General features: G+C 40.8%; 1 protein-coding gene across 2 annotated transcripts in view; it reads left to right on the top strand.

The window, feature by feature from the left end:
• The window catches only part of WNT7B (Wnt family member 7B), a 96,887-nt gene that overhangs the window by 47,199 nt on the left and 31,379 nt on the right, over positions 1-18,309 (top strand). For both annotated transcript variants that reach the window (XM_030959738.1, XM_030959737.1), the window contains exon 2: positions 5,824-6,050. In XM_030959738.1, the coding sequence (XP_030815598.1) occupies positions 5,824-6,050 (227 nt within the window). The remainder of the gene's footprint in view (positions 1-5,823; positions 6,051-18,309) is intronic.

The raw sequence follows: 18,309 nt of genomic DNA, 5'->3' as shown, positions 1-18,309 counted from the left end.
TGACCCTGAGGTGTTAGAAAGTCTCTTTTACCCAGTCCTGAGACTGAAGAAGACAGAATTCCTTGGCTCTCGTTCTCAAGGTTGTTTATTTGCTCTTATTTAATACATTGTCTTTCTGACCTGCTGAGATCTGTCCAGCACGTTGGTTCATGGCACACTTACTGCCTTGGGGTGGTGTTATCTTTTTATACTAAAAACTACATGTACATTACTTGCAATAATTCTCCAATACCCATCACCTATGTTAGACAGTGAGTTTCTACTCTAAACCAATCAAACAGCGTCACCATCCCAGCAGAAGATGGAGGACAAGAAGAAGAAGAAGGAGAAGGACAGGACATGCCCAGATTCCTCCATCTTGCCTCTTGAACCCCCATTCTATAACCCCCAAAATTCTACTTTTTCACCCTGTGATAAATTCACTATCATTCTACTCGAACCCTTGTGGCTTGTAAATCTTCACACAAAGTTGGTAATTGTTTCCATGGGCTAAAATTGAAGGCACAGGTGGTTTTGACTCCGTGCCAAGGTCTCTGAGCCCCTTGCCAGGGTCTTGAGTCCTCCAGGGCAGTCAGAGAAATGTCTTGGGTTCTGACAGCCCCCAGATCTGGAGCCCCAGCAGAGGAGAGAGCACCACAGGGCTGAGCCACGCAGCCTTGCTGGGTTTCCTCTTCAATCACACGTGTGCCCAACATTGATTTCCCAAAACCAGGGCGGAAAACAAAACTGAAAGCCTAAACAAATGCATATGGCATTCAGAGCCCAGGACACTCCTGCCAATTTCTGCAACTGATACGCACTCAAAATATTTACTAAGGAATTCTTAATTAAGTCAACCATTTGGTAGTGGTGTACGGTTTCAGATGTGTCGCAATGTCACCACAAAATACCTCGGTGGCTCCTGCTAACAAAGAACCCACTGTGTGGATTTTTTTTTTTGTCAGAGATGGTGGGGTAAGTTTTCTGTACAGTGTGCCAAAAAGCTGCACAACTCCTCTGCTGTTAACGGGGTTCGTGTGGCTAAATGCCTTCATTCCTCGTTGAAAACAAACCCCCTGCCCAACAGCAGTTTCAGGTGAATATCAGAAAGCAGAGCTGGGGTGGGATCACAGTGGCCCTACAGTTGCCTATCCAAGGGCTTGCAGCAGGGCTGGCTCGGAGGGGAGTGTGTGCTGTGCTGTTGTGCAGTCAGGAATGCAGGTGAGGGAGGGTGATGGAGGAGAAGACGTTCTTGACACCAGCCCTGGTCTCCAATAAAATGTAATTTGCCCAGGGAGCACAGACTGGCAGAGAATTTTTAAAGCAACTTTTTATTTTTTTTAATCCAAAGTTGATGGTTAAAATCAATATGATTAAGTGTTTCATGTGTATGCAATGTGTTGTTGGGTTAATCTCTTCTTTTACATCTTTTGTCATGTATTTGTCAGAATGGTATATTAAGCTCCTAGGAGAAATCTCAGGACACATCTGTGCCTGTGCAGGAGCTTGGGGACAGCTCCAACGATTGATCAGCTACTGCTCTTCATCTATAAGTAAACAGTTCTGGCTCATAATTTTATCAAAATTCAGATTATTTTCTGAATTTTAAAAATTTAATTTAAAAAGAATTAATTTTTTTTCTACTCATGTGCTTGTACAGCTGTCCATTATAAGGATTTGCTTTATATATTTTCCACTCGTGCAAAGACTCTGTAAATGATGAACTTCTTATATGTAAAATTAATCAGATGTTTCAAGGGCATGATAATATTTGAAGTCAATGAAATGGCTCGTGCTCAAGTTAAGTGAATACTTGTTTTTGCAAATATAAAATGGAGACTCAAGCAAGCCAACCAGGAATGAGGAATACATTTCTCTTCCAACAAGCAGTTCTTAAAACTCAAGTGGCCTTAGTGCTTAATTTCTGAAGCATTTCACAGACATTTACTTTTATGACTCGCTTAGAATATCTAATAATTTTCATTGCACTTTGTGAAAAGGGGAACTGGAATTGCTTAGGTGCTGCAGAGGAGATACAACTGTAACAGGAAATACATTTGGAAGGAGAAATTTCTCTTTTTGTGACAGGATTCATCTGTCTTTTCATAAGTTACCAAGCATTATTTCAGAAAATAAGCTGAAAATTTTCTCCCACCGCCGTGTTTTTCTGCTTGCTGTGACACAGTCCTAGTTATTTTTTCAAATGATAAAAACCCTGATGTTTCAGAATTCTTATGCAGAAACCAAGCCTCCCAAAATCTTGTTCATCAGGTGTAATTTGATGGAAGTTTGAACTGCAAGGTCCTATCCAAGCACAGATCTGATGGGGCTTTTTTGTTTGTTTCTGTGTGGGCTTTTTGTTTGTTTGTTTTTGTTGGGTTGTTTGGGTTTTTCCTGTGTTTTTTTTTTTTGGGGGGGTTGTTGTTGGGTTTTTTTTTTAATTTGGGCACAACTCTGTTTATAAATATTGCTCAATTTCAGTGCTGGTGTTTCCCTTGCATTAATGGCATAGGCATGAAGAAATGTGAAAGCTCTCCATATGCCAGGCACCAGTGCCAATTCCTTAGGAAATGTGCCATTATTCCACTCACTCTGTTCATCTGGATAAGCCATGTGGATGATGTTTAATGGAATAGCCCATGTGGATGACCCAGCAGAACGCTCTGAGCTGTGTGGAGACTGTTGTGGTGCAGGATGGTTGCAATTACTGTAAACTGCATCAGAAATCTTAACAAAATGCCACACTCAGGAGTTTCTGGTGATAAGAGTCAAGGCAATTTGCACCACAGAGAAAGATTAGATGAAAGAAGATGCCAAAATGTGGCATGGAGGATCTGCCTTTTGACAGCTATAAATTGAAAAAAAATAAATTTAGCCTTCAACCTGCCAAGGGGCATGAGCACATCACAACCCTCCCAAATGTGTGATGGATGCACAAACTGAGGGACGCCACAAGAAATAGAGGAGAGGAAGCTTGAAATGCTGTTGGGTGCATTTCTTTAATAAAAATAAAGCTTTCCAAAACCTCAGTTTCATGATTCAGCATTTCTTTTGGCAGTGTAACAATTTAAAAGTAGGCTAAACAAGTCTGAGGGAATATGCTGGTAAGTTCAGGCCAGAGAGGGGGAAGTTTCTGGAAGTAATAGAAAAACCAAGACCCCTTCCACCCCCAATAATTGCAGTTTAATTGTTATAATACATTTCACAAGCACACAATAATTATAATTATAATAACAAAACACCCTCACAATACTTTCTGAAGCAGGTATGGTTGTGCTTATTTTCTGGATGAATAAACCGACCCACTGCATTAAAATACTTTGACCAAAGCCTACTCCAAAAAACAATGGGAGCCCAAAGAATATATTCTTTAACCTAATTATGAGACAGCAGGGACATGTATAAAGGAAGCAACTTAACTGAAAATTATATGTTTAGAGGCTGTGGCCAATTCTTGCTTTCCTTTGTTTTGAAAGTTGTAAGGTTTTTGCTGCTCAGCTGAGAATAGTTAGTGGAAACTGTGGAAGCCCAGCAGTTTAAACAAAAATGATGTCAGGAAGTTATTGCACAGTTTTTATCAATTTTTTAATTTTTAAAAAAGTATTTATGTAACACACAAACAATTTTTAGGTGTGTGTTTTGCTAGCAAGTTGGTGGCATAGCCTCAGTAACTTGATGACCATCAGGCAGCTACAAGACCAGAACTGTGTGTCTTGTGCATGTGCCAAGCATCAGATGGAATTTTGAATGCCTTGTGCATGTCTCTTTCTTAGGAGGCAACCACAGATTTGCTCAGGGCTAGATTTTCCTGGAAGGGTCAGTGTCTGAAGCAGCAGTGGAAATGGGTTTCCAGGTGGGAAGGTCTTGCAGGAAGCCTGGGCACCTGGTCTGTCCCAGGGAAATGGGCAAAGCCAGGTGGAGGGGATGGGGCAAGAATGGGGCACAGCATTTTAGTATCATTAAAGAGCCTCTGTTTCTGAATTTGACACATTATCTATTAAGGGAAAATGTTTTCCTTTGTACTTTACTGCAATATTTTCAGAATGTCCATCCTACTTTGTGTGGAAAGTGAATGAAATTAGAGAGAGAAGAGCTCCATGACCTTTCAAAGAAAATAACACTTTTACTTTTCAATATTGAAAAGTGTGTGATTAAAAAAAAAAAAAAGAAGAAAAAAAGTACTGATACTTTCCTCTGTGATTTTCATTAGCTTTTGAAGCTAACATAAAGCTCATAAGCCACTGTAAAGAGAATCTTGTCCCTGTATCAAACATAATACTTTTTTAAGATTATCACATCTCTTGGAGAATCCTAATTCAAAGACATCACTATTTAAATTTTATTATTTTTTTAATTTTAAAGAGGAGAAACACTTTTTGCCAGAAAAAACCCCTTAGCTCAAAACCTGCATGAATCTCAGGGACTCTGGCTCCTGTTGATGCTCCAGCTTTGTTGCTCAGCATCCAGAAAAACACAAAGCTGCAGGTCCAAGCACTCCTGCTCCAACTCTGGGAGTGGTCAGGCTACAACTACTTTTTGTTCTTTCTTCTGTTAATAGGCAGAACAACAGGGCATGCACGTGCTGGGTGATCCCTTATTTCTGTGTCCATAACCCCCCTGCACCATCATAAATAAAAACCTAGCAGTGGTGAATTTCTCATGGATTGTTAACTTTGGAAAAAGTGCAAAAATACCTACTAAAGGCAGAGTAGATCATCATGGAATTTCCATTCCACAGGAATAGCAGTATTTCACCCTCCTTGCTCTGGCTTTACTGTATCCTATTGAAATGACAAAATGAAACACTCTGATTTCATTGAAACGCAACATTTATGTAATTTTGCAGTTTTCTTGTGATGAAGTTGACAAATTCTTATATAATTCTTTAATTTTGTTTAGTCAGCATTTCCCCAGGGGAGCATTTCCAGTGGGAAATTTTTAACACTAAGGTGAAAGGCCTAGGCTGGTGTTCAAGGTGGGAAGTAGGATCATGGGCAGTCAGTCTGCTTGTCCAGAGCCAGCTGAAGCATCTCCTCAGGCTTGGTGGATATTCAATAGATGTGACCAGAGGCATCACTGAACACGTACCCATGCTGTCTTATTTTTTTCAAAATATTACCATTTAACATGTAGGCTATAAAGATGTTGAAAAATGAGCCTGTGAAGATGTTGAAAAGGGAGCTGAAAAATGAAAAATAAATGTGCTCAAGTGAAAACATATGGCAGGTGCAAGTTATATGCAAACTTCTTAATGGATTCTGAAAATATACTTGAGGAATGAGAACTGCAAATGTTTCTAGCCTGGATGGCACATATTAAGGATAACTCCTATGTGCTCCATCATGTTTGCCAGATCTAAAAGCACAGTTATGCTGGTGAACTTCATTAATCATTCAATACCCTGAGCATAATAATGGGCAAGAGGGTTGGTAGTGTCAAGTCATTTTCTAAATCGTGCTTAACAGTTCCAAATGAGGGGTGAATGAACTGGCTGCGGTAACTAAAACACATTCTGAACCTGCATTCAGAGATTTGTGGATGATCGCTTATCGCTATATTTCAATTTTAAACGAGTCTTTCTTTCCACATCTCATAAGCTGATGTCTCTGTGTAGGACTGGAAACAAAAGTGCCCAAATTCAATTTCTTTGTTTCTTCTGGCACAAACCAGACCAGGAATTACTGCAAGGTTTCCAGGCTGCTATACTAGACCAGAGACAAGTTGGCATAATTGCAGGAACTCAACCTCCGACACTTCCCCTTTTGCACAGCACCCCGCCAGCCACACAGCAGCACCTGCTCACCTCAATTCGGTTATAACGTGTCTTTCTGCTTTTTTCTTCAGAGCTTTGTCATCCGTGGTGGCTTTAGGAGCTAATATAATCTGCAACAAAATCCCAGGCCTGGCCCCTCGGCAGCGCGCGATCTGCCAGAGCCGCCCTGATGCCATCATCGTGATCGGGGAAGGGGCACAGATGGGAATCAATGAGTGCCAGTACCAGTTCCGGTACGGGAGGTGGAACTGCTCTGCTCTGGGAGAGAAAACAGTCTTTGGACAAGAGCTTCGAGTAGGTAAGGGTGTCTCTGTCCCTACAGTGCTGTAGGGATCTGTTTGGGATGGTTTTCTCTTACCTTTGCTGCAAAGGTTTATAACCCTCGGAGCTCAACAGCGATGCTTCCAGAATAATTGTGTGTTTCCACCCAGTGAAAAGTCACTGGCAGGAGACATGGAGTCTCCAGTAATCTGTAGATGAAGTCACTCATATCTGTGCAACTTCAGACCCTGCAATGGCCTCAGTGCCTGCACAGCCATCCAAAGTCACAGCCCATGAAAAGAGTATTTCCAACTGTTGTCCCGTTATGTGTTATCATGATAACTGCGGTGAATATTATGGCCAATCAAAAATTCACTAAAAGCAGCTCAGAAAAAATCCCTCAGGATGGATAATTCCAAACAGAAGGCCGGGAAAGGGAGGGGGACAACTTATGAAGGAGAGATACTCATAAATACCAGCGATTCTTGCTCTCTTTGTACTGGAAGCAGGTAACATTGTCAGTCCCCTCTTGATTTCATGCTTCAGCTGCAGGCCTAAAAAGACATGGGAATTGGGCATGAAAGTCATGGAGGAGTGGTTTGTATCTTATCATACATGCTGAGGGGGTGTCAGCCAGTAAATTATTCTTTGTTCAGACTTCCCAGAAGCTTAAGCAATGAAAGAGTCTCAAATAATTGATGGAAGTACTGTGCATACAACACCGGCCTTCCAATACGTGGCAATGATACATTTTAGTGTTGCTATCACACTGCAAAGAAAATACTGCAAGTGATTTGAGGCAGGAAACATAGTCAAAGAAAATAATACATGGCCTTGGCCTGACAAGCTGCTAGCTGGCAGAAGTTAAATCAATACCTTTTCATTTACCCTATGTCTGGTATTATTTCACAGGGGAGATTATGTAAATTTTTTTCCAGCACTGAGGTCACTATTTTCCTCATCACCCAGCTGGGTATCCTTAACTTATTCCTGACCTTTTCTCTCTCCCTCAAGGGCTGCCCACTCTCCTGTCTGCTGCTCTGGGTTGGGATAACATGTCGTACTGTGTGGCTCTCTCAAGGGAGAGAGCGGTACCACTCAAAGTGATACCATCCAGCTTCTCAGGGGGTTGTAGCCTATTCTTCTTGTATCCCATTTTTCTTTGGGTGATACCTCTTACATTCAATGGTTTGGGTGAATCTTGTGCTTCCAATACAGCTGAGTGTGGTTTGACATAAGATCTCCTTAAAACTGTATGAAAAAAAGGCATTACATTTAATTTCATGTGTGCAAAGAGGTGTTGACTCACATGGTGCTCTGGTTGTTAGTGGTGATCAAGGTGTCAGGGTTTTTTTCTGACACCCTTGTGAAATGAAAAAACTGAAGTATGTTTGGGTCAACAAGGGAACTGAATATTTTTTGAAAGAACATCCAAATCTGAGAATCTAGCTGAGGTCTGGGTGTTTTAAGGACACAGTGGTTCAGCTGTGAAGTGTTGTAATGGAATAAATCCACTGGCATTGGGCAATTGACTTACATTTGCAGAGGGGCTGTCATATTCTGTGAGTTTTACATTACATTCTCAAGGCATCATATTCAGGGACTAACCTAACTTTTGACTTCTACCTTCAAATTTAAATGAGCCAGAAAAAAATCTAGTGACTTTTCTTGACTATTAGAACCATGGTCTGGTCCTCCTTGGCTGGTATTATGTTTGTTTGCTTTCAGTTGGTAAGCAGAATTACGTTGCTGTCAGAAAATATACATTTGACAAGCATTCTGTGCTTCTTCATGCCCTGTTTTCATCTGCCAAAGCTTGCAGGCATGCCCTGACCTTAGATAAGTGAGTTGTGTTACCTTCTGTGAGATCCCTTATGGCCTGAGAGGGGCCACTCTGGAGGGTTGTACCAGAGTGGATGTCATCACAAAGCTTTCCAGTGAAAAGGCTTTCACCACTTTCACCACTTTCACCACTTCACAATTTCTGCTCTCCTCTTCAAGCTGAGGATCTTGTGCTGCCTCACCATCTTCACCGCTGTGCTCATGGGTAGCAATCCTCTTCACCAGAGGCTCCTTTCATCCTCCAAAACTTTGCAAGTGAGGGCAGTTCAAATGCCTAAAGAGGACAAGTTGTAGATTTGCTTTCAGTCTCAATGTTTCTATGCAAAGTAAAAGAGCTACAAGGAACAGAAATTATTTGTCATTAGGATGGACCAGCTATCAGGCTGGTCAGACTATACAAGGTTGGAAAAAACCAGGGTTTTCTTGAGCCACTGTTCAAGCCATATTTGCCAAAATGTTTGCCAGATTCTTGACCTGTTCACTGAACCTGGGTGGTTCCTTGCAAGTCTGAAATGACTGATGTGGAATTTGGTGGGTTCTTTTATGGGTTAACCCAAACACAGATGAAACTTGGCTGTTGCAGCTGAGTTCTGCTCTGACATTTGTTGGGTGTGAAACCACACAGACTCTAACAGTTGCAGAAGGTTTGCATGACCCCTTCCAGCCGAGCCAGATGAGTTCCATGCAGGTCTATAAAGGATCCCATAATCCACAAGTCTTTATTTCTTTTTATTACTGGGGCAGCACCCAGAGATGATGAGGTCAGTACCTAGGAAAAGGATAGGGTTTAGGAAGTAGTGTTATTACACTAGCAAGGGGGAAAAAGGTAAAAAATGGACCAAGATTTAAAAACCCAACTACTTAAAAGTACAAATATTCACATGTGTAACAAAACACACCCGTGTCTGACACAGAAACACCAAACCAGCCATTTGGTTCTTCCTGAACACACTGGAGAAAGGATTAAAACTAAAAAAATGACAGGCATGTTTTTCACTTCACCCCAAAGGAAAGGTGTTTGTCCCAGAAGCCCTTGGGGAGATGAACACTGAAGGTGAGTTATTCAGGTCTCAGGTAGGGAGGGAAAATGGGCAGTGATAACAGATTAATCACTCTCTTGCTGCATGGGAAGGAGAGGACCTCCTCTTTAGCCACTGACCGAGACTCCACCAGCACACTGACAAGTACAGAATTATGTTTATTCTAACTTATGTTTTGATGCAACACTGCCCCTTCAGAATTCAACGCAAACACTCACCCAACGTGAGGTTTCTCCAACAGATGTACATCTCTTTCTACCACCACCTCTCGGGTACCTTTATGTGCATGTCTTCCACCCTCCACCAAGCCAGGAGACATGACACAGGAGCACATGTCCCCCCTGGTGATTTCTAGGGATCCTACTGTGCCAGGAGAAGTCCTCAGTTTATTAGCTAGGTTTTAAGATGGATCAGGGAAGAGTTATTTGTTCACAGAGGTACTTCAGTGAATGAGGGCTGCGCCACCAATACAGTACATGGAATCTATATTAAAAGCAATTGAAATAGTCCAGGGGATGGAATAACAGTTGTAGAAATCATGGGGCATTCGTGTTGGTGTGAAAGATTTATAGCAGCCAGACATAAAAGTGACAGAGAAATCTAAATTACTAGCATGAACAAAGGCTGTAGCATGGGATGAATTTGCCAAGCATTGTGTGTGCATAGCTTATTTTGATAGATTTACAGCTGGGAACTCTTCCATAGTCATGCCATCCCCAAAGAAAGTCAGTCCTGCTCTTATTTTACTTATGCTGTCCTTGTGCATTTTTGTATTTGTCACCTTCCTGCGTTCATCCCTAGTTTTCAGGCCAGCTTCTCACATACTCTTCTGTACTCTCCATTCATTCTTCTTGCTTTAAGCCTCTTTAAAGATTGCCTCTTAAACAAATGAATTAAATAATTAAAAATTAGATATTTTTAAACTAATTAAAAACCAATTATACATCAAATGTTTTTACTGGTAATCACTTTTGAAAGATAATTGCCCTTTTAACAATTTGAAAGCAAGGACCCTGATCTGGAAGAGTAAAGCCTCTGGTCCTGTCAGGTTATTGGTACAAAAGAGCTCCAGCACTAGGTCTCCATTCCCCCAAATGATGGGCAGAGCAATTTGTCACACAGATCTGAAAGCTGCAGATCATGAACAGCATTGAAAGCAAAGCACTCCCCCCAGAAAAGTCAGCAGTGCAGGCTCTGCAGTATGAAGTCTGAATCAATAACAGAAATGAAACCTACTGTTGTTCTTTGACAGTGGATTATTTTGGCTGATCATTTGTGCATTGACCCTTTCCACTGGAATGCTTTAAACTGAAGTGCTTGTGAACAGGCAGCTCTTACCAGTGCTAAATCCAGGGCAAAACTGAGCCGTTCTGGGGTTTTGAAAAATATATCTGTCAAGATATCCAAAGTGATCTGTACCTGTCTCCTTTCTCAAACTCATGATGTGGAAAATGAGCATGATTTAGCAATATTTGGCTGTCTCACTGGTGCAGCGATTTGGAAAATCATTAAATTGGACAGTTGACAGGGAAATATTAACAAGTAGACCAAACCCAAGGGAGTTCTGAAGTTGATTTTGTTGTTTGTTTTTGTTTTTTTTTTTTGTTTGTTTGTTCTTGTTGTTTGGTTTTTTTGGTGTTGAATTTTTTTTTAAATTTAATGACTTACCCTTTGTTTTGATCTGTAGTTTTCTGGTGTGTTGAAAGGATGCATCTGAAGGGGAGTTACAGCTCTGCTTGCCAGGGGAGGTTTAGGAGAAGAACATCTTGAGAAGTTTCCTGTCCCCATTCATTTAACTTTTGATCCACTCTCCAGGCAGAAAGGGGGAGGGATAGGAGAAAGAAAACCCCTACAGTTTAAGCAACAAACAAAATCTGTGCACGGATTTTATTAACTCCCAGGTGAAGGAGACTTTGGGCAAACACAATCAGAACATAAACCTCAATGTCACAGCTCTCTACAAGCATGCACTTGTACATGTGCACACATAAACTGGGAAGAGGATGGATAATTCCAAACAGAAGACCGGGAAAGGGAGGGGGACAACTTCTGAAGGAGAGATACTCATAAACAACAGTGATTCTTGCTCTCTTTGTGCTGGAAACAGGTAACATTGCCAGTCCATTTTTGATCCCATGTTTCAGCTGCAGGCCTGGAAAAACATGGGAATTGGGCATGAAGGATATCTATGTGATGGAGTCATGGAGGAGCAGTTGGCATCTTATCATACATGCTGAGGGGGTGTCAGCCAGTAAATTATTCTTTGTTCAGGCCATATATAGGCTAAATTAAATTTGGATTCCACATATGAATCCAGTCATTTTTATTCTGGGCTATGATGATGGTTTAACCGAGATGCCAAATGTTCATAAAAACTTCCTACCAAAAATGGGAGGAGTAGAGAGGCTCATTATTCTCCAGAAATGGATATTTGGGTCCAAGCAGATGGATTAATCTAGCACAGTAGTGTCTAGTGTGGTATGAGTTGGCCAACTTGAGAATCTTGGCTTTCAGTGCGAGCAGAAAACTTGGGATACATGAAGACAGGCGGCATTCTTAGGAATGCTTTACAACCATAGCTGTGCTTTAATGCTATCAGCAAGTCAATAAAGGGAACCATAAATGAATCCAGACAGTTTGCTAAAGTAAGTACATTGCTAGCTCACTTTTTGCCTTTATTTTCTCCTGCCATTTCTTTCTCTGCTACTTTGTGTTCTCATTTTCAATTTTTTAAAATCGATTTATGTTGTTTGTTATATGTTTGTTAAGGCTTAGTAATATCCATATATCAGGTTGACTGTATGTTTATTATTCTAACATCTGCGTATTTATTATGGGAAAATCTATCTTTACGAACTTGCACTATATCCAATAAAAACAATATGGGGGAAAAAGAGGAATTGTACAGCTGGAAACAATTTGGAGGGGGAAAATGAGTTGGAATTAGATTATTTTAAATATGATACAGAGCAGGGTACACACTTCACCGACGGAAAGGCAGTAATTATCTTTGTCATAGCAGTAGGTGCTATGATTGGTTTAGGCATTTGTCAGCTATGGGAACCTCAATTGCACAGTGGCTTTTGGACCTAAAGTGGAAAAGTTTGGGGTTTTTTGTTGTTGTCGTATAGCACGGGCCCAGACAACAATGTTCTTTGAGCATTCAAGCAACAGAGCAGAAATAAATCTGTTTTCAGTAATTTGAACTGGATTTCTCTGTTGGTGCTAGGATATAGTAAAACCCTTCCAGTGTGAGGGGTGGCTTCTGAGGGCATGGCATCAGCTTTCAGCTCCTGGTGCAGCAGGCTGCCTGGGATTCCAGCAGAGACGTGCACAGGATGCATTCAATAGGCTGCAGTCTGTACTGAGGATGTGTGCAGCTCCAGAAGATGATGTAGGACCAAAACAAACTGTGTCTTTATTGCTCACATAGCCAACTTGGAGTGACTGCTGGTGGCCCATTTCCCAAGATGCCACGTGGAGTCATTGCATTTGCCCATTTGATTTAGTTAAACTATGAATACCATGGCAAATTTAATGATCTTTGGTTCAATCAAGCATAACTTACTAGAAGCACAGCGGTGCATAATAAGTTGTATATTTCTTGGTTATTTGGAGAGGGAGAGTTTTCTCATTATTAGCCTGAATGAAAAAAATAAAAATACATGCATGATGAACCTCCACCCATAGCAGCTAGGTAAGTGGCAGGCAGTAAAGAGATAAAAATCTGTGGAACTCCTCCACATGTTCATTTTGCAGGAAAGATTTACCACCTTGCAAATAGTCACTGCAAAGCCTCCCCTTAAAATGTCTCAAACAGCACCTTTATTTTCATCACTCGCATGTTGTTGCTGGAAGAAGAAACTAAAATATCTTTAACCTTAAGGAGGTCCAATCTATTTGTTCTCAGTTATTAGCTATATGTAGTAATATATGTAGCTACTAAGTATAATAATACATATTATATTATATATATAGTATAATAGTATTCTGCTGTTATATAGTATTATATATTCCTTATAATAGAAGGATTCTGGTGTGTCAGGGACTGTCCCACAAGTTGCCTTACAGAGGTAGAAAGGTAGACAGGCCATGCTGCAGCTGAGCTGCTCCACCCAAAGCCCTGTGTGCTGGTCTGAGTTATTCCACAGGCAATGAGAAAAGTCCTCAAAGGCAGCCTGCCTTAGCAGAACAGTTTCCTCAGTGTACTTCATCTCAGCTGAAAGCTAAGCACTGGGGAAAAGGGGTGATAATGCAGCAATAACAGGGCAGAGTATGTGAGAGGGCATTTCAGTTTGCATTATCATCTTTGGGGGAAGTTGAGGAGTTGGTTCAAACTGTTCACACTTTCTTACTGTTGAATATTGGATAAGCTTTTCACTATCACAAATAACAAGGTAAGACAGTAACCCAAACCAGAATAAGAAAATAAACCCTCCCAGCTGGTGGTAGCTGAGGTTGTGAAGGAGCAGTAAAAAGGTTATGAAATCCTGAAGGTGCTAGGAATTTGTACTTTTAAAACTGAGGAGACAGGTTATTGTGGGAGTGGTAGGTTGAGACTCTTAATGTCTGTCACTTGGACGTTTTTAGAAAAAGAAAAGTATCTTTTTGTTCTAAGAAAGTACTGCTGTTTTAAAGAAATATCCTATTTTGATAGGATAGAGGATTCCCAGCTTGGTGAATAAATCTGAACATTTGTGTGTGATAATTTCTCTGTGTTTTAAAAATTTCTTCGATGTCAGAACCTCAAAATGATTCAGGGAGGCCTTAGTAATGTTTTCAAAATACATTGTAAATCATAGAGGAAAAGACAAACATAAATGTTTGGATGAAAATATTTACCATTTGTAAATTATGAGTTGACCGAAATAAATTTTTTTTACTTTACTAGAAAAACTGTCAGTTTTCCACATTAATTTTATAACCTTTATTTCTTTGTCTCCCTATAAAAGAAATAAAAGCATATATAGTCTGCAGCATATAATAATTTCCAGCCATGAACAGACAGATGTTTATATATCTCAATTTATCTTCTCCACTTCCTTGTCTTTTTGTAAGGTTTTACTGTTCAGCTCAAGTATAGCTCAATTGTATTTTCTTCTTCCCTCAAGGGTCCTGTGTGTGAAGAATAGTATAAATTCTCTTAAATTAAAATGTTCTTGTTGCCTTTTAAATATTTACCTATTTGGCAGCAGACTTTCTTTAAAAGGCAGATATCCTTATTCCAAACACAGCACTAATATGGTAATACAATTACTTGGTGAGCTGTGTGTGGCTTGCAGCTGGATGAGGAATGGTGGTTACTGATCTGAATGAAATCTGGAATTTCCATTCTGAGGAAAGGGCTTTCATTTCATTCTGTTTCATATAAAAGTGAAGATTTTCTTGGAACAGGTGCTTTTCTGTAGACATTTTTAAATTTAAATACACTGACATACCTGACTGTGAGCAATTCCATTTTTGTTTTCAGAGCACTTAATTTTAAATTTGTTCCATGCATTGCTGTAAATTAATGCCAAGAACTGTAACTTGGGAGACTCAAGTCTCTGATCTCCTGAACTCTTCTCTCACATGCTTCCATGAGTATTCTGGGATGTAAGGGCCCATGACACTGCACAGCTTGGTAGGAAACATAATATAGACCAACACACTGTCTTCCTGTGACCCTAAACCTCAGATCTCCTGAAAAACCAATGGACTGACATGGGATAGGGGTTTAACACATCATTTCCATGGTTCAGAACTAAATGGACCTTTTTATTGTATGGAATTGCTCCATCTAAGTGTCAGTATGGAAAATAAACATTTTTTGGGGCAGAGGGGTGGGTGCTCATAAGTTTTGGCATTTGATCATCCTACTTGTGTACTTAGGTGTGGTGGAAAGGGGGCAGGAACATGTGATGGGGCCTTGGGTCTGTGATGATCATTTCCTGCTCAGCACTGGTCAGAACAAAAATCCTCCTTTTCTCTATTAGCTTTGTCTGTAGCTATTCAGGGTAACATTTTCCATATTGCTTTTCTGGTTTCCCTTGGGATGAGTCAGTCAGAGGTCCTGTGGAAAAGATAGTGTACAAATTCTAGGCTATGGTTTAGTTGAATTCTGTACCGAAGTTTGGACACAGGGCTAACTTTGCGCACCAGCTTTAAGCTTGGCATTTCCTTACTTCCAAGTGCCTCCAAGGAACATTAATGTTCATTTAGTGTCATTTTTTAATATTTTTATTGCTGAGTATAAATGTTCCATAGCATGCTGACTCATTAGTTACTTCAGCATCCCAGTCCTGTTGGTCAATGACTTAGAATGCGATGCATGCTTAAGCCAGGAAGGCAAATGGCATTAAAAGTCAAATAAAGTGGGGTTGGGCTTCATCCAAAAGGACAGGGGCCAAGTTCTTGTCCTATTGCTGTCAGTAGAAATTTTGCCACTGGTTTCACCAGAACCACTAAAAACTCTCCTGGCTTTTGGTTATGAGCAGAAGTTGAAAGTGAAGCTGAACTTCATAGAGGGACTCAGCTAAACCCCAATTAGTTAAATGACAATCAACCATACAACATTTGACTTTTTAAGTACAGAGCAACTTTGCAAACAGGCAGGTGCGCCAAGCCTTGCCACGGCAGGGGAAGTTCTTTATGGAGGGTGACAGGGAGTGCAGGACAGCACCTGCTGGTGTGGGATGCCTTAATAACTTACGGTTCCAATGACTCTGGAGATTCCCTGAGCTTTACTACTGCGGTTAAGTGTGTTGTCAAAATCTCTTCCCTAGAATTACAGATGATAGGTTTGGTCATCTAGGCCAACCTCTACACCAAGCAGGACAGGCTAAACATAACATTAGGCTTCAGAGTTACATGTGTAGCAGCATCCCTCCCTTTCCTCCTCTGTTCTTAGGGATAGGTTCTGTTTGGTAAACGATCTGTTTCTAAATTGAAAACTTGAAATGCGGAGAGAGGCACGTACAAACATTACAAAAAGCACGGCGTTTGTTATCTGCGCATTTTGGTTTGCAAACAAATATTTCAGCATTCAGGATTAGACCACTGATCCATGCAGTTTGCCATCGTGCCTCCAGTCACGAGCAATTTCTTTTCCTAACAAAGTGGCTGGTGTATTGCAAAATATTACATCTGACAAATGCCTCATTTTCTAATTGACAAAATTTCCTTCGTGCGTATCATGCCTGACCTTTTAGCACTGGATTAAATTGTGCATGACTGTAGTTTATTTCTTACTGATGTTCATATTGTGAAGAATAATATTATTGTTACTCATAGAAGAGGAAAATTAAAAAAAGAACTAAAGAAGCAAGCAAGAGGACTCTATAATCTGTTATTTGGAGACTTGAAAAAAGTGAATCTAGCATTCTAAGGTAGTCATTCTCTCAGTATTCAAACTGGGAACTGACTCCAGCCGTGCTTATTTTACCCAATGCATGCTTAACTTGAAACCCTCCATTGTAAGTGCTATTAAAGAGGCTTTGAAAGCCTCCTTTTAAAGGCAGAACCAAGTGGTTTGCAGAATACTGAAGTCACAGTGAAAGCCAGCATGCAAGAACAAGCCAAGGATGGGTCCTTCTGCCCATCACAGATCCACTTGGAGGGGATCTAGGGGACTGCTTTTAGCCACAAGTGTAATTTGCTGCTATCTATAATGCTCTCTCCACTGCAGAGGTTCAAACTCTTATTCTGGAATTGTATGAGAAGGATAATTCCCAAGAATTAGCCTGTGTTAGTTAAATGGGCTTGAATTACTGAGGTGTTTTTTTGGTTTGCTCTCACCCCAGATATCTCTCACTGATGCGCTGGTAGAAGGCTCTGCTCTCTCTAGATGGGAGCTCAACAGACATGCATGGCACTGCTGTGGACTTTAGAGCTTTATTCACATTTCTGAAACAAAACCAAAAATTACTCATGGACCATGACTTATTTTTACCTGTTCACTCATTTCTTCACCAAAATGTGGAGCCTCATATTCTGTCTGATTCAGCCTCCAGCCACCTTGTTCAGGAGAGATCTCAATTTTCAGTCCCATCAGACATGGTCAGTGCAACCTCACAGTTCCTGAGGGGAATGGCACAAGAGGTTCAAGTGGTTTCTTTCTGCTGCTGAATTAAAGGTTTTCTGACAACAAAGGCAGAAAAATGAGGAGCCCCTTCCTCATATCTTTTCTTTGGCCCAGTTTCACATCACACAGCTCCAGGCATTTGCTTGAGATATCTGAGATAGGAACCTAGTCGGGCTGTTTTCCTTGTATGGTCACAGAACAGGGAGAAACACTTCCAGAGGGTGATTTGCATCTTAATTTGACTGCACAATGGTCCCTGTTGCCTATCCCGGGAGTTGAGACTCCCTTAGTACCTGAATTCTAGTTGTGTTTGAAATTTTTCCATCTCTTTGTCTATAGTTCCTCAGGGGAGCATTTGGTCCTCTCACAAAGCCAAACCTGCTCCCCCACATGGCAGGAAACATGGAAACTTGATCCCTATTTAAAGTCCTACCAATTCTCAGTACTCAATCACCAGTAGTACCTGCAAAAGTTGTCTTAGCTGAGGACTTTTAGACAGATAGTGGCAAAACCCAAAAATAAATGCTGCAACCACAGGCGTAGCTCCACCGCTGCTCTTTGGAAATTTAAGAATTGGGAGTCCAAAATTACCGCCAGATGGTGCACCTATTTAGCAAGTGACAGAGACATGTTCCACAAAAAAATGGAAGCCACAGCCTCCAGCAACCCACCAAGTAGCTTCCCCTGCTCTTTATTCTCAGTTGTGATATAAATTGAATGTGTTTGAAACATGGACCTGCTGGTCATACTATCCTGTTACATTTAATACGGAGTGTGTTTTCAATCTTTGTGATGGAAACCTTTCAACTCTCTGGCTAGGGACGTGAGGAAGTGGGAAAGAGTGCAGCAGACCTATAAATGCATATGAAGGGAGAGGGAAAGAAAAAGGGATGGGCCCAAGCAGGAAAAATCAGTAATGGTGAAGGGCAATGACAGGATCCAAAATCCAAGGTGGCCAGCACAGAGCAGTGGTGCATTCCTGCTTTAAGTTGAGGCAGTTCTGGCTATCAATGGTGGGCACCTGACAGTGCATTTTTGAAGGATAATCTTGATGTCTATATTTTGGAAATTTGCTAATGCCAGTATCCCAGGCAGAATCAGACAGGGTATTTCATTCAGGGCATAGTAAAGGTGGTGAACTTTCCTAAACAGTCGGGTGGGTTTTATTCTCTGCTTCTCATTCCTAAAAATTTGGGTCTTCCATACTCAGAGCAGGATTAGCCCAAATCAACAAGCATATATTTTCTGCCATATTTGTCACAATGACAAAATACCACGTTATTCTTTCAACCATCAATACGTTATCATGTGTGATGATAATTACATATGATAACGTATTGATGAGCTGGTAT

This window comes from Camarhynchus parvulus, chromosome 1A, assembly GCF_901933205.1.
Source record: "Camarhynchus parvulus chromosome 1A, STF_HiC, whole genome shotgun sequence".
In the NCBI taxonomy this organism is placed as follows: domain Eukaryota; kingdom Metazoa; phylum Chordata; class Aves; order Passeriformes; family Thraupidae; genus Camarhynchus; species Camarhynchus parvulus.
The sequence above is the reverse complement of the archived record's forward strand: the minus strand, read 5'-3'. Positions and strand labels throughout refer to the sequence as shown.